This window comes from Merops nubicus, unplaced genomic scaffold (genome assembly GCF_000691845.1).
Source record: "Merops nubicus isolate BGI_N331 unplaced genomic scaffold, ASM69184v1 scaffold1723, whole genome shotgun sequence".
Classification (NCBI taxonomy): Eukaryota; Metazoa; Chordata; class Aves; order Coraciiformes; family Meropidae; genus Merops; species Merops nubicus.
Window position 1 is genome coordinate 9,232 of NW_008599388.1, and position 23,528 is coordinate 32,759.

Here is a 23,528-nt window from a genome sequence, read left to right on the forward strand (position 1 = left end):
ATGGGAATTGTTAAAGCAGAGAAACTTGAATGAAACTAAAAGGCTGGGGCACAACCATTGTTGATAACAACAATCAGATCGGATAATGTCACAGATGACCATAATGATCAAAATGAACATACCAGTTTTGAAACTCGACAATAGTCATTAAAGTTTACCACTAATCCTTTGTGAATGATTTAAAATAATTACCTTGACAGAAAACACAAGTCTTGTACTAAGCAGATGGATGTAAAACACAGCAGAATTTTGGTTTTTTTAAATCCTTCAGTATGGTCTCTCACAAGGTGCAAATAATAAAAAGGTACCAAGTAAAGTATGGCAATAAAGATTAGTAAAACATCCTTGTATATTTACCAGTCCTCATCTTCTGGTATCTTGCTTAAGGGAGGGTTCAGGCAGTATATATGATATGCCATATTACATTCATCACACAGGAGTTGCATGTGAGCATCCTGTTTTCCACCACACAAATAACATGAACAAAACCGGCACTCCTTATCTGGATCAGCCCTACAGTGCTTGCATTCAGGGCCACTTTTTCCTGTTAAAAACAAAGGAAAAGTCAAACGCCATGTATCTTAGAAAAGTGCATAATTTTAAGTACAGGAAAAAAAGATATTTCTGCATATGCATAGTGCCCTCTTGAAAACACTTTCTTCTTACAATGCGGTATTTGACTGTCTAGGCTAATGGGATTTCTTCTGCTGTGTGAACAAGAATTAAAGAAAATGACTGATCAGCAGCTTCTCTTTTCTCCCCTCCAGTTTCCAACATGCCACCTGCACACTATTGCTGCAGATGGAGCCTTGCACAATCTCTAGTTGGAGTCTTCTTAAATACAGTCATGAAGAAATTCCAATTAGGTAACTGGTAACAGTCAAACAAAGATGAAACTACAATTTGGAACAGCTCTCTTCCCCTTAAATTAAATTTACAGTTGGACAGAGGTAGTAGTCTGAAATCAGAGACAACCTCAAATCACCAGTTTTTTCATGCAAGCAGCTTAGTTCACACACAAGGAAACACTAGCTTTCTGTTTCAGCTCACTTGGAAATTTGGACCCAGGAACCCCACTATAAAACAAAACCATTGGCATTGGTTCATTCCTCAATCAGGGAAAAAATGATTTTATACAAGGGAAAAACATTTAGTAGCCTAAACTAGATATGAAAAAGGAGAGGGAAGAAACATTGAATATTTGTAGAAGAATCAACACATGCAGGAGAAATGTCTGAAACAAGTAGAAGGTCTAGAGAAATGAAAGATGACTCCAGAAGAGAATTTGATCATAGCCCAAAGAATTCCATCATTAAAAGAAAAAAAAAAATGTTCTGTGCAAAAGTCATCTAGAAATGCCATGGAAATTAATTTGAGTTTAAACTAATCTACAACAGAGTATGTCCAAACTTCTCTGGAAACAATATTTTAGCTGGAAGAAGTAATTGGCTTTGAATCAGAAGACAAGGAAGACTAAAAAGTTTTTTTGAAAGTTCGGGGTTGGAAGCAGGAAGCTAGAGAATCTAGAACCCTGACATAATCAAAACATTTTTCTTGAAGTTTAGAATGGGCCAGAAAATGTTCTTTCAAGTACCATTCTGGAAGAAAAAAAAAAAAAACAAACCAGGTTATAGAAGTTCAGAAACTGAAACAGCTGGAATACCAACACTTGGGATAAATTTTCCTGCAAGTCCACAGGCAAGCTATCTGAGGAACTTCTGAACTCTTTGACAATGTCTACTCTAAAGGGCAATTGGTCTAGAAGGACAGTGTGATAACAAGAGATGAACTCAATCCTGTCTTAGTCTTTGCCAAAAATATCCAAAAAGTAATTAGGAGGGGCAAGTGAGAAGGAGGAGATAGCAGCACAAAACAGTGTCAGGAAGAGGAGGAGGCAACAAGAAAAAAAAGGAAGAGGAGGAGTAGGAATATGAGGAGGAGTAGGAAAAGGCAAGATACTGGTCCATACTGGGACCAATACTATTTAATACCTTCATCAGTGACACAGATAGTGGAATTGAGAGCACCTTCAACAAGTTTGTGAATGACAAAGCTCAGTGGTGCAGTTGATATGTTTGAGGGAAGGGATGCCATCCAAAAGAACCTCATGAAGTTCAACAAGGCCAAGTGCAAAGTCCTGCACAGGACAATTCCCAATATTATTCATCCCCAGCAAGCTGGATGATGAATGGATTGAGAGCATAGAAAGACTTGGGAATACTAGTGGATGAAAAATTGGATGTGAGCTGGCAATGTGCACTCACAGCTCAGAAAGTCATTCCACCTTGTGCTGCATAAAAAGAAGCACGGCCAGCAGGTCAAAGGAGGAGATTCTCCCTCTCTGCTCTGCTCTTGTAAGAACCTACTTGGTCCATAGGAGATCCATGAAAATGATCAAAGGGCTGGAACATCTCTCCTATGAAGAAAGGCTGAGAGGGTTGGGGTTGTTCAGCCTGGAGGAGGCTACTTCAAGACCTTATATTGGCTTTTTAATACTCAAAGGGGCTTAAAAGGAAGACAAGGAAAGGAAAGATATTTTAAAAGGCCTGCAGTGACAGGAAAAGAAACAACAGTTTTAAGTTGAAAGAGGGTAGATTTCGATTTTATATAAACAAGAAAATTTTTATGATGAGGGTTGTAAGACACTGGAATAGGTTACCCAGAAAAGATGTGGATGTTCCACCCCTGGAAGGGTTCAAAGTTAGGTTGGATGTGGCTTTCAGCAACCTGAATTAGTGAAGGATGCCCCTGTTCGTGGCAGGGATGTTGGACTATGTGATCTTTAAAGGTCCCTTCAACTCAAACCATTCTATGTTAAGTGCTAAAACAGTGCAGTTTGAATTTTATTTTTAAGAGAAAAAGCATAAAAGCTGAAGAACATAAGAATTACTGAAGAGGGAAAATTATCAGCTACAGATCAAAGGTCTAGTGAGACATAGGGACTAGAAAACATGAGAAGCAAATGTGTAAGGCTACCAGCAGTGGTTACTTTACAAAGCCTCAAAGGCAAAGGTCAGATACACTTAAGAAAGCCAAAATATCCCAGTGTACTGCTTCTACCAAGGTCTATCCTGGAAGACTTATCTGCATACTATCCAAATGGAAGTAATGTAGTTTAGATTACTTTTCTCCCAGGGTTCATTTGAAGAGAAAGTAAACATTGTAAGAGCGCCAATGAACAAATCCATGGATTTTCCAGCACAGCTTGGCAAAACTCATGGTCTCTCTAAGGTGTGAATATCCATTCCAGTCAAGTGGGACTGAAGAAATCCCAAGTAACTGGTATCACCTTTGAAAAATTTAAAAAGTGATGACTGAGCACTCCCTAAAGAACCTCACTTGTCTACCTCATCCAATAAATAACAGGCAAACAGAAACTCCACATAGGTTATTTATATATATATGTAATTCACTGGTTTCAGTTACAAAACCATTTTCTTAGGTCAAGTGTTAGCAATTTTTTTTTCTAAAGAGGAAAATAGAAGAAAAATAACATTTTAGTTCAGTTAAACAATAGCTGGAGTTTTCAACTTTTTTCATTATCTAAACAAACTACAAACAGCCATCTTCATGTCATGACTTTTATTTTTCACATTTCTGATTTAACCATGTTACAAGTCAAATGTACTGATTATAGCTGCACTATTAGTCACATGAAGACAGGTCTGTTCACCCTTACCAACATTACAGAGTTCAGTTGCACATATTGCTTCATATTCTCTTCTTTCACAGGAAGAGTTATCTCATGTTTATAGCACAAGTTTGGAATTTGATGGAAGTAACACATTGATATCCAAGTCTTCTTTCCATTTTGCGTATAAATATTTTAAATGTATTTACAGGTATGTTGCTTCTTAGTTAACTTTCTAATACAATTTTCTAATAGATTTAGCCCTACTCTTTTCCTGGGCTGCAGAATTCAGATTTCCATTAAATAATTTGAAAATAACTACCTTATTTTAAACTACTAAACGTATACTGATATGTCACACACATTTTTATCTAATTACACGTACAAAACCTAACTAACATATGACCATGCTCAAGGAATAATAATTTTTCTGCAGAGGTAGAAAATTCATCGTTGTTTATCTGATGACCATTATTTCCAAACTAGGCATGCTATCTTATGGAAAGGACATGGGTAGTTGCTTAACACAGCAAAAATACAAGTCAGTACATTTCCTGATTACACATACAACAACCTCATAGTATATTTAAGGCAAATTAATTATTTGTATTTCATCTGCCCTTACTGTAACAAAAATCCACAGCTTTTCACAGCATATAAGCTAACATAGCACTGGGTGTTTTTATATATATATATATTTATACATATTTTAAAACTGAAAATAAAAAGTACAAATAGGGATATAACTACAGTCCAGAGGTAAAGGGCATACTGCATACAGCTCAACTGATGTGAACTGTGCGCATCTGAACAACGGCAAGACAGTTCACAAAAAGTCAGAATCACACAAACAGAAATGATATGGGCAAGGCAGTGAGAAAGCTGGTTTCTTTTTAGAGCAGGTCAAAACAAGAAAAAGGGATAATCTGTCAGATCAAGTACATTTTCAGGATTGAATTTTTAAAGATTATATTTCTGGTTTACATTTATTTTTTAAGGTTTGTAAATAATATCCTGAAATGAATAAGAATGGGACCAGGAACAGAAAGAAAAAAAATCTACACAGAGGTGCAAATGTCTACACAGCTGGTAATGCATGAGTAGTTTAAGCAAAGAGGTTAGAAATAAGGAAAGATGTCAAAATAGGAAAGAAAGAGCTGTAAGTGAAAATAAAGAGCTTGATTTTGAAATAATAAAGGTGGCAATCAGGGTGGAAAGTATAAAATGGTGAGGCCTGGTGAAGTAATGAATGGTTTGGGGGCCTCTCACTACAAGGACCCTGAGATGCTCGTCCTTGGAGCATATCCAAAGAAGGGCAACAGAGCTGGTGAAGGGTCTACAGCACAGGTGTTATGGGGACTGGCTGAGGGAACTGGGTTTGTTTAGCCTGGAGAAGAGGAGGCTGAGGGGAGACCTTATTGCTCTCTACAGCTACCCGAAAGGAGGCTGTAGGTAGGCCAGTGTTGGTCTCTTCTCCCACGTTACAAGTGATAGGATGAGAGGAAACAGCCTCAAATTGCACGAGGGGAGGTTTAGACTGTGGAAAAAATGATTCACAGAAAGGGTTGTCAAACACAGGAACAGGCTGCCCAGGGAAGTGGTTGAATCACTGTCACAGGGTATTTAAAAGTCGTGCAGATGTCGTACTTAGAGACATGGTTTAGCAATGGATTTGGCAGTGTTGGGTTAATGGTTGGACTCGATGGTCTTAGAAGGTCCTTTTCCAACCCAAATGATTCTATAATAAATAAATACTCATGTTAGATCAAATGGTGCTGCTGTAGACAATTCTATATAGTCAGCAACACAGTAACCATTCATTTCCTTAACACACATAATTTTAAAAATTAGTTCACTACACTGGCTGCAGGAAAGAGCTAAATGAACTGTAATAATTTCATATGCCCTTTAAAAAGTTTCCTAAGCATTCAGATTTGCAAAATAAGCAGCTATGTAAACGCAAAGCAGTATCTGCAAGTTTTTAGATTTTTCATACCACGATTTTTAAAAATAAAAACCTATTTTAAGATACTGCAAAAACTCTTTTATTTCACCAAGAAAAAAAGAACAGAATGCCCGTTAATTTTTTTGAGGAATCTAAGGAAGCTAAATCACAAATAATTAATTGTAAGAAGTTCCTTTAAATAAAAAACATCACATTTTTTACTTTCAAGAATATCACAGCAAATGCTATTTTATCCAGAGAAAAACAATTACTTTCTAGATGGCAAATGAACAGTAAGCAGACTAGCTCTTGTGCACTGAGAGCTACATACAAAGATTCAGAAAAACTGCCTTGGAGTCAGGAGTCTATCATATAATAATGTCTAATACCTATTAGCAGAGCTGTAGTCCAATCTCTAAGTGTTACTACCACAAACACTTACCACTCCTAACTTTAATATCGTTTAAGATTTAGGATAAAATGCCATACTGCTTTTTAGATAAGCTGTAACTAACTCCTTCCTGTGGTTGTGGGGAGGATGAGGAGGTATGGCATGGTTATTTTTTTTAGAAAGTCACACAGGCCAAATAGCAATCCAAACATTAATTATCCCTTTTTCTGATGGACCAGCGGTTTTGGCACTGAATTCCTCATTTATTTTTTTTAATTTCTGACACAGTGATGGAGTTAAAGTGCATCTCCACACCCCGATTCTACCTTTGCCATTTATTAATTTATTAAAAATTTAAATGACATATCAATTGCAGTAGCAGTAGTGACCTGGACACCTGCCTAGGAACTTAACTGAGACTATGAATGCATTCTGCACAGTTCACCTAGAACATTATCAGCCATTCTGCTTTGTCTGTGCTTATGACTGGTAGTACGAAGATGTTACAAGTTTCTGAATATGCCAAGTAACAAAGCCACCTTACAGTAAATACACTTTTAGAGCAGAGATCTATAAAGGATTCTACATTATTATTTTCTTGAACACACACACACACACACAAATAATTACTTCTGTGTTCTGATTCTTCTGGGTTTTTTTTAAGAAATATAATTAATTTTGTACTTCTAATCGAATAATTTTAAAAAGCGTACTTTTGAAATCTCCATCCCCAAATGTCAATGGATAGGCTCCTGGCTTTTCAATCTTGTACACTTCCTCTATAAAAAGGATTTTACAATCATTTATTGTGTCTTCTGGGCCTCTGAAAAACAAAAAGAAGAAAAAGTACATTCAACTTAGTTCCTCAGACTTAGATTTTGAATCTTTATCAATCCTTGAATACTTATGAATCCTCTCTAGCATCTTTTTTTCATCACTGACAGGATACTTTATTTCAACTGACACAAAAAATTCAGTAACTGTAGTTCAGAAGTACTGTAACTCTGAAGTAAACGAAACCTCACACTTAAAACGCACATAAAGAAGAGACTCAGAATACCCTCAGACTATCTGGCAGATGAGTATGTCCTTATTGACAGACATCTGTAACTTTGCAAATCTTCTAAAATGTCAAAACATATTTTTGGCTGAATACAGCAGACAAGGCAAAAAAATATCCTCTTGAATACAGCATATCAAACATTATTATAAAAGTATAGTGTAAGAAATGAACCAGAAGCATGACTTATAAGACACAATAATAGATGCTACTTGGAACTCACAGAGTAAGAAAACAACAGAAAGCTTCAAAACCTGCAAAGGCATGCACGATAATGGATTGTGTTCTGTGAGTTGCACTGTTAATGTCAGACATCAGTGCAAAATCTGGTCACCAGATCTCAGTGATAAGTAACAAATACTCCACAATTCCACAACACGGATGCTGAAAGACTTTTAGGGAAGAATTAGGAAATACTAAATGTAGAATAAATATTTTCACCTCCTGTTATTACAATCATTTGTATTTACTAAAATTCTAATTAAAATGTAAGCGTATCTAAAAAGAAAAGGAAAAACACCAGCAGTTTTAAAACACTCCCTTTTCTTCACTCCTCAGGATGATACTGTACCTTCTTCAACTGCCTATTCTTCTACCATTTTCAGTTTACTACCTTATCCAGAACTAAGCAGGCATTTTCAGTATAACATATACTGAAAGTATTAATTATCGAATTAATTTATTTCATTGAATCACGTGTCATTACTGATTTCAGAACTGAGCAGTTTGACTTGAGACAAAGGAATTTAATTCTTGCAGGGTAAAACCCGGCAACTAAAAAAATGTGATTTTAGGGTAATTTTTGATTGTTTAAAAAAAAAAAAAAAAAAAAAAAAAAAAAAAAAAAAAAAAAAAGGGATGGGGGAGAAAATCTGGAGGAGATATGGGTTTATTGAACTTGTTTTCTCAGTGTTTTGGTTCTAGAAACATACTTTAAAATCTGAAACTACACAAGCAACTAAATGAATGTAGACCACAATTACCGAAGCTTGAATTACTAAGATCATAAAGATCAACATTTTACTAAGACTGTCATGTTAGTAGCTAAAATGTTCAGTGAGTATCCTGCAACTCAAGAAATTATTTTTTTTTCCCTCTTTCCTACATAGACACCAGATGTGCTGGACATAGTGGAGAAGCAGTAGCACACAGTCGAATTCCAAGTTAGGAAACAGTGAAGATTTTCTGAATACTTTATTATGACTGAAAAATTTAACTATTGTTTTGGTCAGTGTTCCCCTATTTGAAGGAGATTGTGCAAGATTCTGCTAAGCAAAGCTGAAGTGCACTGCACCACTATCTCTTCAGAAGCAGGAAAATAATTAAAATTCATCACCATTAAAATAATGATTAAATATGGCTACACTGGAGACTATTTTCCATGCGAAAACCACCAGTAAGTTAAAATGCTATGTTTCTTCCAAATTCAGAGTGTAGAAAGGCCTGAGAATGTCTGAATCAGGTAAACAAGTCTTCTAAGCCCTATTTGTAGGCTATCTGCAAGAAACAACCGCAGAGGTGACTCAAAAATCCTTTCTTCAGAAGTCAGCCAGGTGGTACATCCCTATAAAAAAGTCTAGGCTGCAAAACTAAAACTGTAGACAGGCAGGGAAACAAGATATTAGATCCATACTAAATAAGGATAACTAGGAAAACAGAGCACCTTCAGAAACACCAGGCTTCAGTCTGTGATCTTTTGCTCTCTACTCTAGCTCTCTGTCTGCTCCCACCTCTTCCCCTGTGTTGACTCTGGTTCTTGGACTCTGCCACACACTGACTTTACTAAGGCAGAAAAAAAAGTAAGGTGGGGAAAAAAAATGCAGGCAACAAAACTCTTTTTGGTGGCCCTGAGCAATGCAGTTTAGGTCTCCACAGAACTGGTGTTGAGAGCACTCTAACAGTGTCTTGATTCATTGTAATTGTCCTTTAGGCGTAACAACAGCTGTTTATTTTTGCATTGGTGTTTATTTTTACCCTTTTTTCCTCCTTGCAGTTTTTGGATGGAAAACATTCCCCGTTGTTTGTCATCTGCATAAACAACAAATGCTATCAAGTTTCAAAGATTTCTGGGATATTTCAACAGAGCATGCAAATGCTACATCAGCACAAATACATCTATTGGATACAGAACAGTTTCTTTTCCTGACCAGGATAATAATGTGTTTAAGATAATCTTCATTTGTGCCCTAGGAGGCATTACTTAAAAGCAGTTCTAGCCATGGTGGGTAATACCCCTCAGACTTATTTAGGTTTCCATGCAGTTCAGTGAACACAAAGTCTGACTTTCTGCGTTTCGTGCAGATGACAGTGGAAGCTTCTCTCTTCTGCAGCAGCATGCAAAGACACTTAGAATTATCTACAAAACATACTCATTAATTCACAGTCACAGAAGCACTATACATTCAAATATATAAAGGGCAAATTATAAACACAACCTCTGGCAGGAAAACCAAATTAACAAATACGCACCAAGCTTCTCAAAACATCAAGGTTTGTCTGCTTTTTTCCTGTACTTCAGAGAGTCTTTTCTTAACTGCCCCATACTTTTTGTTAGTCCTAGATTATTTAAAGTTAAAAACAAACCAAAACAAACCTCCCGACACTCTTTAATATCATATATCTCATTACATTAGGACCTTCGTTAGGTATGCCATTGCTTGCCTACCTATTCAGCTTGATCCCTCTAGGACCTATTTCTACTACAATTCACAGTCGTGAATCTATTTTAAAACCAAAATACTGAATTATGTCTTCTTTTATCCAGATAACATTACGTTTCTATTAATATAAAAAAAATAAATGTATTGGTTTTTATACCTGTATGCATAGAAAGCAAAAGAAAAAAAATCCCAAGCACACCTTAAAACTTCAAGCAGATTTGTACTTAGAAGTCAAACTAGACACAGAAATTGAATATATTGGATATCAGTAAGCATACAACTACATGTGCATCTGCAGAAAACTTGAAGCATAATTTATTCAGTAATTAAAACCCTTGTCAAGAAACAATAATAGTGACAATTGCAGCAGCTACAAACATGATTCAACTCATGTCATGGGATACAGAGATATTCTCAAATTCCACTTCAGACAAATTTCAGCATATTCGCAGAGCATATTTTTCCCCAATTCTTGCTTCTTGCCAATCTTCAATGTGGGTGTAGTCTAAATACACTTCCTATTGAGCAAGACTGCATCTAGGAAAAATCTGCAACAATTCTTCCCCTCTCTCCACACTGCCTTACTTAGAGCTGTTTTACTTTAATTTACCCCCTTCTTTACTACATTTTATCCAGAAATTTAGGAAATAGCTGTTTTTTTCAAGAAACAGCTTTTCATCACAGGCAATTCTCTGCATACAGTCTTTACACAAGAGGGAAGGTGGCAAAACACCACAAAGCTACAATAATAAATCTACAGACACTTAACGTTACTGCTTTCTATATGTTTTGGAAACAAGCCAAATCTGAGCTCAGTAGACTATTTATTATGAATAAATTTCACTATTGTCACTTTAAACTATTAAAATTACTTTCAACTACAATGATTATCACACTGTTTTCCTGAAAGATACCATGAAAAGACTGTTAAGTTGGTTCAATGATGCTCGCATTCCAAAAAGGCACCACAGCAAAAAGCTCTTGTAAAGTATGCAGAAGCATAATTTTGATCATCAACTTCATTACAAAAAAAATCACATTTTATCACATCCTCGAAGTGTTGAAGCACAACATACTTTTAAAAAAACACAACTAGTTAAACACACAACTCCTTTAATTAATACTAGAGAACATAGGACTCTCAAAATAAATGAAGAAATTCAGTTGCATGGAGGTAATAATCAGTAAAAGCATGATTTTCTCTCACAGCACTGCAATCCTACTGACATAAGCAATGCTACTCCTATATCTAGATAGAACTGGTAAAACAGACTGAATTAATCATTTCACACATTAGCTCATGGTACACTTTCCTCCCCTTTTGAGCATCTCCTGTGTTTTTCCTTCGGAAAACTCAAAAAGTAAGTTTTAAGCTGAAGTTTTCCTAAAAGATATCCAGTATTTGAACCAGTTTTTCTGCTATGAGTTACGTAACCACCAAGCAAATACTGTCAAGTAACTGGACTGATGGATCATGTCCAGCCAACATGGATTCATGAAGGGCAAGTCCTGTTTAACCAACCTGATCTCCTTCTATGATCAGGTGACCCATCTAATGGATGAGGGAAAAGTGGTAGGTGTTGTCTAACTGGACTTCAGTAAGGTCTTCGACACCATTTCTCGCAGCATTCTGCTGGAGAAGCTGGCAGCTCATGGCCTAGACAGGTGGACTCCTCATTGGGTTAAAATCTGGCTGGATGGCCTAGCCCAGAGAGTTTTGGTGAGCAGAGTTAAATCCCATTGGTGTCCAGCCACAAGTGGTGTCCTGTAGGGCTTGGTTCTGGGACCAGTTTTGTTTAATATCTTTATCAATGACCTGGATGAAGGAATCGAGTGCACCCTCAATAAATTTGCAGAAATTAAGTGGGAGTGTTGATCTGCTGGAGGGTAGGAAGACTCTGCAGAGGGATCTGGACAGGCTGCAGCAATGGCCTGATGTCAGATGTATGAGGCTTAACAAGACCAAGTGCCAGGTCCTACACTTGGGTCACAGCAACCCCAGGTAACGCTACAGGCTTGGGAAGGAGTGGCTGGAAAGCTGCCTGGTGGAAAAGGACCCGGGGGTGTTGGTAGACAGCTGGCTGAAGATGAGCCAGCAGTGTGTCCAGGTGGCCAAGAAGGCCAATGGCATCCTGGCCTGGCTCAGAAACAGTGCGACCAGCAGGAGTAGGGAGGTGATCATGCCTGTGGATTTGACACTGGTGAGGCCACAGCTTGAGTTCTGTGTCCAGTTTTAGGCACCACAGGATAAGAAGGACATGGAGGTGCTGGACAATGAGGCTGGTGAGGGACTGGAAAACATGGCTTATGAGAACCAGCTGAAGGAACTGGGGTTGTTTAGTCTAGAGAAGAGAAGACTGAGAGGAGACCTTACTGCTCTATACAACTACCTAAAAACAGGTTGTAGTGAGGCTCGTGTTGGTCTCCCAAATTACTGATGATAGAACAAGAGGAAGTGGCCTCAAGTTGTGCCAGGGGAGGTTTTGATTGGATATTAGGAAGAATTTCTTCATCCAGAGAGTGGTTAGGCACTCGAACAGGCTGCCCAGGGAGGTGGTAGAGTCACCATTCCTGAAGGTGGTCAAGAAACGAGTAGATGTAGCACTTGAGGCTATGGTCTAGTGGATAGGGAAATGCTGGGATGGTGGCTGGACTTGATGATCCTAGAGGTCTATTCCAACCACAGTGATTCTGAGATTCTGTGACTGCCCTGTGCTGAGGAGACAGGGCAGAGGGCAGGGAGTGGCCGGCAGTGGGGTCACATGTGAACCTGTCCATGGTGCTGCATGGAAGCCACTGGTGCCAGCAGGGGAAGGGACACCAGCCACCATTACTGCAACTACTGCCATCTTCCAACTCGAATCAGCTTGTGGCTGGCACTATCACAATGCTGCATGGGCATGCACAGTTTCCAAACCCAGCTTAAAAGAAGCAGATATGAACACCTATTTGACTGGATGTTCATGAAGAACCAGGTAAAAAGACCTGGTTGAAGACCTACAAAGATGAAATCCCAAAGGCTTTATATATCAAAGCCAAAGCTACAATAGCTGTGCTTGGCACCACAGTGCGTGTGGTGTCTGAGCTCAGACCACTCCTCCGTGTGTTTGTGGACTGAACTGCAAGACTCAGAACAATGCAAAGAGTCCACTCAAGACTTCATTCCAGGGGTCTGGACTAGTCAATAAGCTCTTTTATGCTAGGAGGGGCACAGCTACAAATAGGCGATTCTGGCTAAAGTCTAGTTAAAGCTTCTACACAGAAATTCTAGGTTAAAAGATTCTATGCAGATTTTACATTATGTTACAATCCTGAGAAGAGATGCAGCAATGAGCTTAGATATAGTTACAGTAGACCAATCTGTGTACCGGTCTGGACTAAGTAAGTACTTCAGTTCAAAAACAAAGACATGAGAAGAAGCATCTCACTCCGTGACAAAAAACTCACACAGTTACTGTCAGGATGGAAAGACCTTCCAGAAAACAAAGAATAGCAAAGGAAGCGTCTTGAAAACACGAAAATATGTTAAGTACTCTGTACAGTAATAATAATAATAAATAAATAAAGATAAGAATCTTTAAAACCGAACAAGACCCCCCAAGAAAGAAATAAAAAGATCCGAAGGTATCCACTGTAGAATAGTAAATTCAAAGATGCAAAGACATACAATAGAATGCTTTATATCAGCCCAAAGGCAAATGAGAACTTTGTGCAAACAAAGCCAAAACCACATTGCCAACTTAGAAAGTCAATAATGAAAGAATTATCACAGCTCGGATGTACATGACAGCATTACTTCAATGAAAAAGCCGGGCATCCAAGGATGCTCCTTGCTCCGAACAGGATGCATCTTGTCTCACCAAGAATTCCTCAAAGCCAGAAAGTACACAGTGAGTTACCAAGAAAAAAAGTCACAATTAATCTGCCACTTAAGAGGGCAGCTCTTCATTTTGGAATGCCTTCATTACTCATATTACCCAGTTTGCTTCAATTTACATGAAATACCTGTGCCATCATGTCCAATTTCATCAATGGGTGACATTAAATGCTCCTTTTAGTGTCCAATGTCTACTGCATAATGGTAATATAGCTTTTCTAGGTCTTATGTGTTTGGAATCTGTGATATTTCCATTATAATTCATTTTTATGTAGATCTATACAAATGTTCATAAACTTTGGAAAAAGGAAAAAAAAAGAAAAAAAACCAACAAAACCAAAAACAAAATGCATGGAGATTCCTCAAGAAACAAATAAGGAAACTATGGATGGGGTAGGCAAGCAAAGAACCTGTAGTGATCAGAAGAGAAGGAACATAGCAATCAGTGGAAAAAAAAAGGTAGAAGTGCAATCACTTTAAATGTAGGTGTGTAAAGAAAAAGTGTCATCAGAAAACTCTTTTATGGGCAAAGCTCTCATTCCCTTTCTGGAGAATCATCCTTGGTGCCTCCCTGAAAAACTTATATACCAATGCATACGGCACGGGCAACAAACAAAAGGAATTACAGAAGTCTGTGTAATTCCTGCAGCTCCATGACTTCACTGGGATCGTGAAGACACGGTGGAACAGCTCATGTGACAAGAGGAAATGGCCTCAAGTTATGCTAGGGAAGATTTTGATTAGATACTAGAAAGAATTTCTTCACTGAGAAAGTGGTTGGGCACTGGATCTGGCTGCCCAGGGCGCTGGTGGAATCATCACCCCTGGAGGTGTTAAAAAAATGAGTGGATGTGGCACTTGAGGCTATGGTCTAGTGGTTAGGGAAATGCTGGGGAAAGGTTGGACATGATGATCCTGGAAGTCCTTTCCAACCATGGTGAGTCTATGACTTGAGTGCTGTGACAGATATGGGCCCTTCAGGAAGGCCAGGCTAGAAATGCAAGGAGGAGGATTTGCCTCTTACTGTGAGAACACGTCAGGAGCCAGTAAAGAGCTTACAGGTCAAGAGTATCAGACAGAACATGAGTGATGCTGTAGTAGGTGCCATTAGAGACCTCTTCATCAGGGATAAGTATATGAGGCCTTCTTCAGACAGTTGGAAGAAGTTTCATGTTTGCAGGCGCTGGTTCTCACAGGGAACTTGAAGCACCCTGGTATCTGTTGGAAGGACAACAGAGGAGAACACGAACAACTAGAGAAGTTTCGGGAGTGCAGTGATAACTTCCTGACACCAGGTGGTGAAGAGAGATGAACTGCTAGACCTGATACTTACAAACTACGAAGAACTGGTCATGGGACATTAAAGTTGGGACACGCTAGCTGCAATATTGATGAGATGATAGAGTTCAGGATCCCTAGAGGAGGATTTCAGGACAGAAGACTGCCCAGAGATCTGCTTGGGGAAATCCACGGGGTACAAACATAGAAAAAAGGATCCAGAAGAGCTTACTGATATTTCAGAATCACCTCCTCCAAGATCAAGGTCTACCCACCATGTGGAGAAAATCAAAGGAGGCCTGCATGGATGAGCAAGGAGCTTCCAGACTAAACTCAAGACATAAAAAGGAAGTGTGTTGAGGTGGAAACAGGGACAGCTGACCCTATCCCAGGGGGAAATATGGAGCTCCAGCCCAACTGTGTAAGTACAGGTCTACCATTTGTCAAGAGCTACAAAGGACGACAATGAAGGATTCAACAACTATAAAAACAGGAAAGGAAAATGAGAGAACATGGGCCTACTACTGAGTACAGCAGGGTCCCTAATGACAATAAGTACAGAAAAGGCCAAGGTACTCAGCACCTTCTTTGCCTCAGTGTGTACTGGTAAGAAACAACTTCAGGAAACCCAGGCCCCTGAGTCCAAATGGAATGTCTGGAGCAAGAAAGACAGCCTCAGTGGAGGAGGATGAGGTTATAGAGCACTTAAAACACACCTAATTAATTCTATAGGGTGTAATAGGCTGTACCCATGAGAACTAAAGGAGCTGCCTGACAGCCGGACAAAGCTACTCTCAGTCATATTTGAAAGGTCATCACAACTGGGACACTTCCCTGAGAACTGGAAGAGAGCAAATGTCACTCCTATCTTCAAGAAGAAAGACTTGCTGACAGACCAGTCAGCCTCAACTCAGTCCCTGGGAAGGTGATGGAGCAAATAATCGTGGAAATAAACTCCAGGTGCAAGGACAAGAAAGTGATCAAGAGTTGTGAACATGGAGTTACAGAGGGAAAATCATGCCCAACCACCCTGACAGTGTGGTACAGTGAGGTGGCTTGCTTGGACAATGACAGAAAGCAGATATTCATGTCCACTTTAGTAAGGCTTTTGATACTGTCTCCCATAACACCCTCATGTATAAGCTGACAAGGTATGGGTTAGGTAAGTGCACAGTAAGGAATAATGAGAACGGTCTTGAATCCACAGGACTGTGACCAAGGGCACAAAGTCCAGCTGGAGTCCACATGGGTTAGCCCTGGTGCCAGTACTTTTTGACATCCTCATTTTTAACCTGAACAGGGACAGACAGGCATTGGCATACAAGAGCGGCTCCAGAAAAGGGCCACAAAAATGACTAAGGGACTAGAACATCTTTGATATGAGTGTTAGGCCTCCAGAACACAAGGCTCATGTCTGGGGGGGGTGCTCTTATCCATGCATATAAAGAGAGAGCCAGACTCCTCTCATTAGTGCCTACTGCCAGGACAAGTGCCTACAACCAGCACAAACAGAAGCATACAAAATTCCCTCTGACCACAGAAAATACCTTTTTACAATGATTCTTGTCCAGAAAGGTTCTTCAGTCTCCACCCATAAAGATACTCAAAACCCACCTGGACATCGTCCTATGTAATCAGCTCGAGCAATCTTAAGAGCTCCTTCATCTTCAATGATTCTCTCAAATGTATACATTTACTTCAACACCACTCCTTTTTTATTTATTTTCATAATGTTTTTCCTAATTGTTGTGCTCACCACCAACTCACACACACACACATGCTCTTTGCCTTTTTGAACTTAAGTTTGTTTTCTTCTGTTTTTCCTAGAAACCAAGTCACAAGACTCTATGGTTCCAAGTCTGCATGTTTATTACTGAAAGGATAGTGTTACAAATACTGATGATACAAGTTTATGTTCTGGGAAAACAAAGAAAGAACCTCAAGATCCAAGTCAACCCATTCCTCACCTTCAAGATACTTTTATCTTACAGTAATTAAGAAATTATTACGAAATGCTAAACAATAAAAATTTTAACACTTGGTACTTACAATTCTTCTGCTGATGTTAACACAATTAAGGCTGTAACACGTAACAAATAACTGAAAAGTTAAACTATTGAATGCAATCCAAAGAACCAATTTTCTCCCCCTCTGTTGTTGCAGTTTATGTCCATCATCGCTGGTCTACCTGCCATACACCACTGTGGTCCCCAAACCACCCCAGCAGCCCTTTGCTGAATTCGTTTGTCTCTTGTGGGTTGAGGTAGGGTGTGTGTTTGGGGGTGGGTGGAATCTAGTATTCTTGATGCAGTCTGATTAGTGCTTAGTAAAGGGGAATAAATCACTTCCCCAGTCTTCTGATTATAGTCTTTTTCACACAGCCCAAATATTTTCAGCTTTCTTTCCACACCGCTGGCTCATGTTCAACTTGCTGTCTACAAAGACCCCACAGGTCCTTCTCATCACAGCCACTTTCCAGCCAGTAGCCAGCAAAGAGCTCTGCTTTCACATATGCAAGAACACTCTGCATTTATCCTTGTGGAATTATGTGAGGCTCCTGTCAGGCCCTTCCTCCTGCCTGTTCATGTCCTTCTGGCAGTACCACCCTTGAGCTTCCATCAGTTTGGTGGCTCTGCACACTTGGTGACAGTTCACTGCATTGACACTGCTATGCTGTTGCTCAAGATAACGGCCAGTACAGGTCCCAGGATACACCCCTGCAGTTCCCCCAGGCCTTTTATTACTTTCCAGGTAGTGTACAACTCCTTAACCACTTATCCTCTAAGCCTGACCATTCAATCTTACCTTTTTTTAAGCTCATCTGGTTGCCTCTACACCCAGATCACAATATCCTAATTGGGACAGGATATTATGGGACTCAGACAAAAACCTGCTCTAAGTTCAAGTAAATTACATCTGTTGCTCTCTCCTTGGCCACAGAGCTAATAATTTTACCATAGAAAGCAGCCAGGCTTGTAAGGCATCATTTCCTCATGGGGAAAAAAAAAAAAATCCATGCTGGCTATTCCAAATTATCTTCACATGGCCAGCACTTCCAAGAGGACTGTCCTGTGTTTTTGCTCAGACTGAAATAAGCCTGATAAGCCTTCTTTGAAGATGAACACAACATATACCTTTTTCCAACTGTCAGGGACCTCCCTGATCACAACTTTTCAAATACACTACAGGAGCATCACTATGTGGAGGGATTTCTGAGAGAGAATGGTCATGACTGCTATCTCTCTGTAGCTGTGAGCAATCAAGGCTATGAGTCACTGTGAAGATAACAGCACAGGCTCCTAATTAGTATGGATTGGTGTGGAGCCAGGAATTCCTAATTACTAGGAGATTGTATCCAAAGATAATGATAGTATTGTAGTGTACTAATTGCTAATTAGTATAGAAACTGATATCATATGTAATCCTAAACATTGATACTAGAAGGGGAAATAGAAAACTCAAAACCTGCAACTGATTAACTATAGCTTAAGTGCGGGACTGTTTTGAAACTGTACAAAACTGAGCTGTTTGGGCTAATAATGGAGAACAACCATTAGCTGTAACGGTGTGAGTTGTTACTCGGGTCTTGCTGCTGCTGGGCCTGTGCTCTCAACATCACTACACCATCAGTCAGTTCCCTTGCCACACTTGGACACAACCCATCTGGTTCCATGGACTTGCACTGATCAAGTTCTTACACGCACTCCTTGACTCAGTGCTCATTCACTGCAGAGGACCCTACATGAACGCTTCCATCACTGTTGTGGTTTGAAGCTTGGGGGCAGGACAGATGACAACCAGGACCTGGAGGGTCCCGCGGGGAAGCGGATATTCCCCACCCCTCTTCCTCTTCCACACTCTATGAAAGAGGCAGGAAGTGGATGCTCCACTCTGTTTTGGGGGACAGCACAGCAGGGCCTCCATCCACGTGGGTCTGAGCAATACTGCGCCAGCCGAGGGCGGGGTTTGTATAGCTTCTCTTTATTTTCGCTCCATCTTTGTTTATATATACCTACCTCCCTTCTTGTTTTCTGTTCCTTGTTAAACAATATACTTTATTTTTATTAACTTCCAATCAGTGCAAAGTCTTTCTTACTCCTGACTTCCCTTATTTATCTCTCCATCTGGGGAAAACCAAGGGATAGGGAGGGGGAGCACAAAGCCTGCTCTGTGGGGTCCTGCTCTGAGCCCTTAAATGGAGACAGAACAATTAGGCAGAGCTACCAAAGGGAGTTCATCAGTGAAGATAAAGACAATGAAGACAGTGTCTGATGATACTGAATCGTCTGTTTTTTTCATCAATATTTTCCTTGTTCAGCCTTCTACTGCCAAAGTACTGGTTAAAGTTCTCCATTTTGCCCTTGATGTCTCTTACAAGTGTCAACTCTAGATGAGCTCTGGTTCTTGTAACGCTATCCTCAGATATTCAGAATTCCTCCTTTCTACACTGCCCCCATTTCCAACTCCTTTATAATGACATTTGTGCAGGAACTAAATCCCACAGTCAAAGCACTGCTTCCCTAGCATTTTACAGTAAGTCCAGTTTGGACAGGTTTCAGACCTCTTGCAATTACAAATTTCAGCTGCAATGCAAATACAGTACAAGTGAGAATGTGGTCAGTCCTTCTGTATAATTATGTGTTTTTCTGCCCTGCTCAGTCTCACTCCTCTCATTGCTAATATTCTCTAATCCCTATCTGTTTCCCAAAAGACACACTAATCATGTCAGACTATACACATTCCCTTTAGGCTGAGTGAGACACAAGTAAAAGTAACACCTAACAAAACAAGCACACTGACACAGTAAAAAGGAGCTACTCATGGTGTGTTCTACCACCTCTGAAGCATTATCACAAACAGTACAGGTTCTTGTTATATCCTGCTATTGTGTCAACAGCATCATGAAATCTTTGCCAAAAGCAGTCAGGAAAAAACTCAACTACTGTGTGCAAATCTAGTTTATACAAAGCCTCTTTGATGTAGTAACAAAAAGTGGAAAAAGTCCAAGCCATTAGTATAGCTTACGTAACCCTAAGAACTCTGCCTCCCTTTACTGCTTGCTAAGGTTGTTAAGTAGTACACAAATAATTAGTCATTAACACACAATCAATTAATCGATAACATATACTCAGAAAGCATTCAAAAAAGATTTCACCTTTAAGCCAATTAACTAATGCTAAAACTATGGTAAGAACTCACGATAACATATCTGTAATATATTAAATTACAGAATATTCATATATTACTACAGACTCAGATATATCAAAAGAACATAACTATAACTAATTTTTAATAATGTATTTTATATTATGCAGTATATATTTATATATTAGTATATGAATATATATCCATAAACATTGAAACACTAAGAGATTGGGGTTTATTTTGCAAACCAGCATGTCTAATATATAAAGCAATTTTTTGCATTATGTTCCTTATGCAAGTTTATGAATACTAGCATTTATCTTTTACTTTCACAGCTAATTGAGAGGAATGACTTACATAACACAGGAGATACAGAATTACTCCTTGATAAACTTCAGAAATCACAGTGGTCAGAAAACTTTACTTTCTCAAAATAGTGTATGCACTTTCCACTAGACATAGAATCTATCAACATGTAAATGAAGCCTGAATTCCTAGTCAGGAAGAAAATTAACTGAAATTTAAGATTCCATTTGAGCAATTGACTTAAATTTACCACCACAGAATATGATATTTATCAGCTGTGCCTTTATTCCGCCAACTGCCTTCATGGGCTAGTAAGTGCCAGTATTATGATGAACCCCACAGTTCCTGCCACAGTACTAAGAGTATTTTAAGTTACCATCTTCAGTTCTGAAGCCTAAGTATCAGCTTACTTAGGTTTAAAAAAACCTACGCTATAGAGTTCCAACCAGCATGAACAACATTTATTAGCCATCACAGGCTTGCTTTCGTCAATCTAAAACATAAGTTGATTATCATATTTTAATAAAATGGGAAAAACTTTGGAAGAATTGATGCAGAGAGCGGTTTTAAATAACATTATGAGCAGACATCTGAACTTCCTGTAAACTGATATCTGGACAGCTCTGATTGTGTAAGGCTGTGAAGTCCATCTCTGATTCACTAATTGCCATACAAATATTAAGTGCATTGTAATGAAAATTTTTGCCTCTCTAGAGTAGTCCCCATTTCTTAAAGTCTTCTCCCTCCCAAGTTAATTATTTTAACTACCTACTCTGTTTCTTGTTGCTTTACATTTAAAGTTTTTCGGTTTTCTTTGCTTGGCCTACAAAACAAGGCCATATGTCTGCTGTACTTAATACAAGAAGACCACAATGCACTGAGATGCTCTAATAAAACTCCTGTTATCAAAAACCACCCACAAAATATTTTCATTTCTTCGTATGACTTAGCAAGTCAATGTCTTTTCCTCTTTCCCGGTACTACACAGGACTGCAGTTTTTACACAAAGTATTGAAATTTTGCCTGATCACAAGTGTTCTGCGTGTCTCTTCCAACTAACCATGTCCTTACGCTGCACGTCTTGCTACAGATAGAACAATTCTCCTCTCTCATAAAGGAAACTACACTATGCAAACAGGCCAATTTACTCCCAGAATTACATTACTCGTTGAGTAAATGTGGGACATGTCAACATTAAATCAACACTTTCTTAAGTAAAAAGGAATTTCACTTTAGTTCCAGTTTAATTTTAAAACCCATTTCACTCCTAACATAGAAGCTCGCACACAGCCCCATTCTCTGCAAGGATGGAGGTGGCAGGAAGGATCCATTTGCTTTTAGTTCTTTTGGGTCAGAAAAGGATAATGGGAAAGGAACAAGGAAAGCTAATGGGAACCAGGAGGAAGTATACAGTGAATTCCTCAAGGAGAGTGCAAATAAATACTGGTCATCTGTTCATCCCTAAGGTGGCCATCAACAGCTTAATGACAGTAACATCATGAGGATTTCTGCAGGAAACGCTGTTCCTAAAAAACTATATACACATTTTTAAATTAAATAGGGAAACAAAGAAAGATACTCAGGTGAGTTCAGCCACAAGAAAACACATTTCCACATCCCACAGTTCTACGTTTCACTTACCAGAAGCTATAACACCTCCATAAATACTTTTTCTTTAAAAATTCAATTAGCCAGTTCAGAGACTTACTCAAATTGTCAGAAATTATTATACTCAGTGAGATCTAGACCTCCACAATCACGTCAAAAATTACTAAAACCACATTTTCCACCTTTCAGTTGAATTGAACATAGAATATACATAACTTAATATAAATTTTCTAAATATATAACATAGAAAAGAATATAAATAAAACACAGTCTGATCAATTTTAATCACAGATAATACATGAAACCTTATGGTTGCCCCCAGCACTCTCAGGAAACTAAAAATCCTTACTCATAGCTAAGTCTATAGACTGAAAAAACCACACACTGCAATTCCATGGTTCAGAGAGCTGTGGAATCTAACTATGGCACTAATTTTAATCTAGTGTTGACTAGTAGAAGAAAAAAAAAACATAACCAGAAACATACTTTAAATGATATGTAGAGATTTTATGAGTTGGTCAAACAAATCTTACCCCAGCAGAATTTTAGCATGAACCTCTTTGTTAGTCCTTGAGATTTCTCTCAAAGAGGTAATTTCTGCATCAAACCAAAATCCTCTTTCTTCTGGTGTCTCAACATTGTAGTTAACCATCACCACATCACCCACTTTTAGTTCACTCCACTTCAGAATGGTTCTCGCTCGGGGTCGAAGATTACTGGTCTCCATTTCTACTATGCCACTCTCTGGGTACCTTGAAAAGTAAAACCAACAACAGTAATGATTATGACTCCTATACCAGCAGGAAGTGAATCAAAGACAACAAAAGTTTAGATTTTTAATTGTGCTTTGGATATGTAATAAACATACTATGGAAGTCTAACCTAATACATTTTTGAAAGTTCAGTTGTCATCTAAACACAAAGCAAGAATGTCACTAATCACAGAATGAAGCAACAGGCTCCACTGAGTTTCATCTCTGAAAGTTTTTCCGCTTGTACTAAATTCAGTAACGATACATTTAGGATGGTTCTTTTAAAAAATCTGACCCTAGAAACACAATTCACTCGGTGAATATAGCTCAAGTCCACGTTCCACACACAATGTTTAAAAAAAGAGCCTAACTACAAAGCGTAGTTAAGTGAGAATCAGAACTATGGACTCTCAGTGAGACACATGAAGTAACAAATTGAAAATACATCCCCCTCTAAACTACAGAACAAAAAAAATCTAGATAGATAAATGTGGGAATCATCTCTCCCCTTGATAACACCCTTGTCTTGGCAAACTGTAATAAGGAATGCAATATTAAAAGAAATTATTGATTTACTAAAGGTTTCAATCACCATGAAAGAAATTTTGGTTGATTTTTCAGTGAAACTTGGTGACTTCTTACACAGCATTTTATTTAACATCACCCACAAATTGCTAGGGTTCACAAGCAATTGCTTTCCTCCTCCAGTGTTGGTACATATATGCCATGATAGCACATATATAAAAATGAAAGAACAAATAATGATTTCTGAAGAGCTCAAATTCACTTCCAAGGTGAGAAAGATTCATTAAGCAGAACTGATAAGAGATATTTGACAATGTTACAACTAAAATTCCAACTCAAGAAAGTTTGTA

The 23,528-nt window shown here is 38.7% G+C and overlaps 1 protein-coding gene across 1 annotated transcript in view; it reads right to left on the reverse strand.

Annotated features, from left to right (window-relative positions):
• LOC103770099 (E3 ubiquitin-protein ligase UHRF2-like) overlaps positions 1–23,528 on the reverse strand; it is a gene marked incomplete at its 3' end in the record, with an annotated part of 44,650 nt that overhangs the window by 6,816 nt on the left and 14,306 nt on the right. Inside the window, 3 exon segments of the mRNA XM_008937348.1 lie at positions 358–544; positions 6,681–6,790; positions 22,435–22,653. Coding sequence (XP_008935596.1) covers positions 358–544; positions 6,681–6,790; positions 22,435–22,653 — 516 coding nt within the window.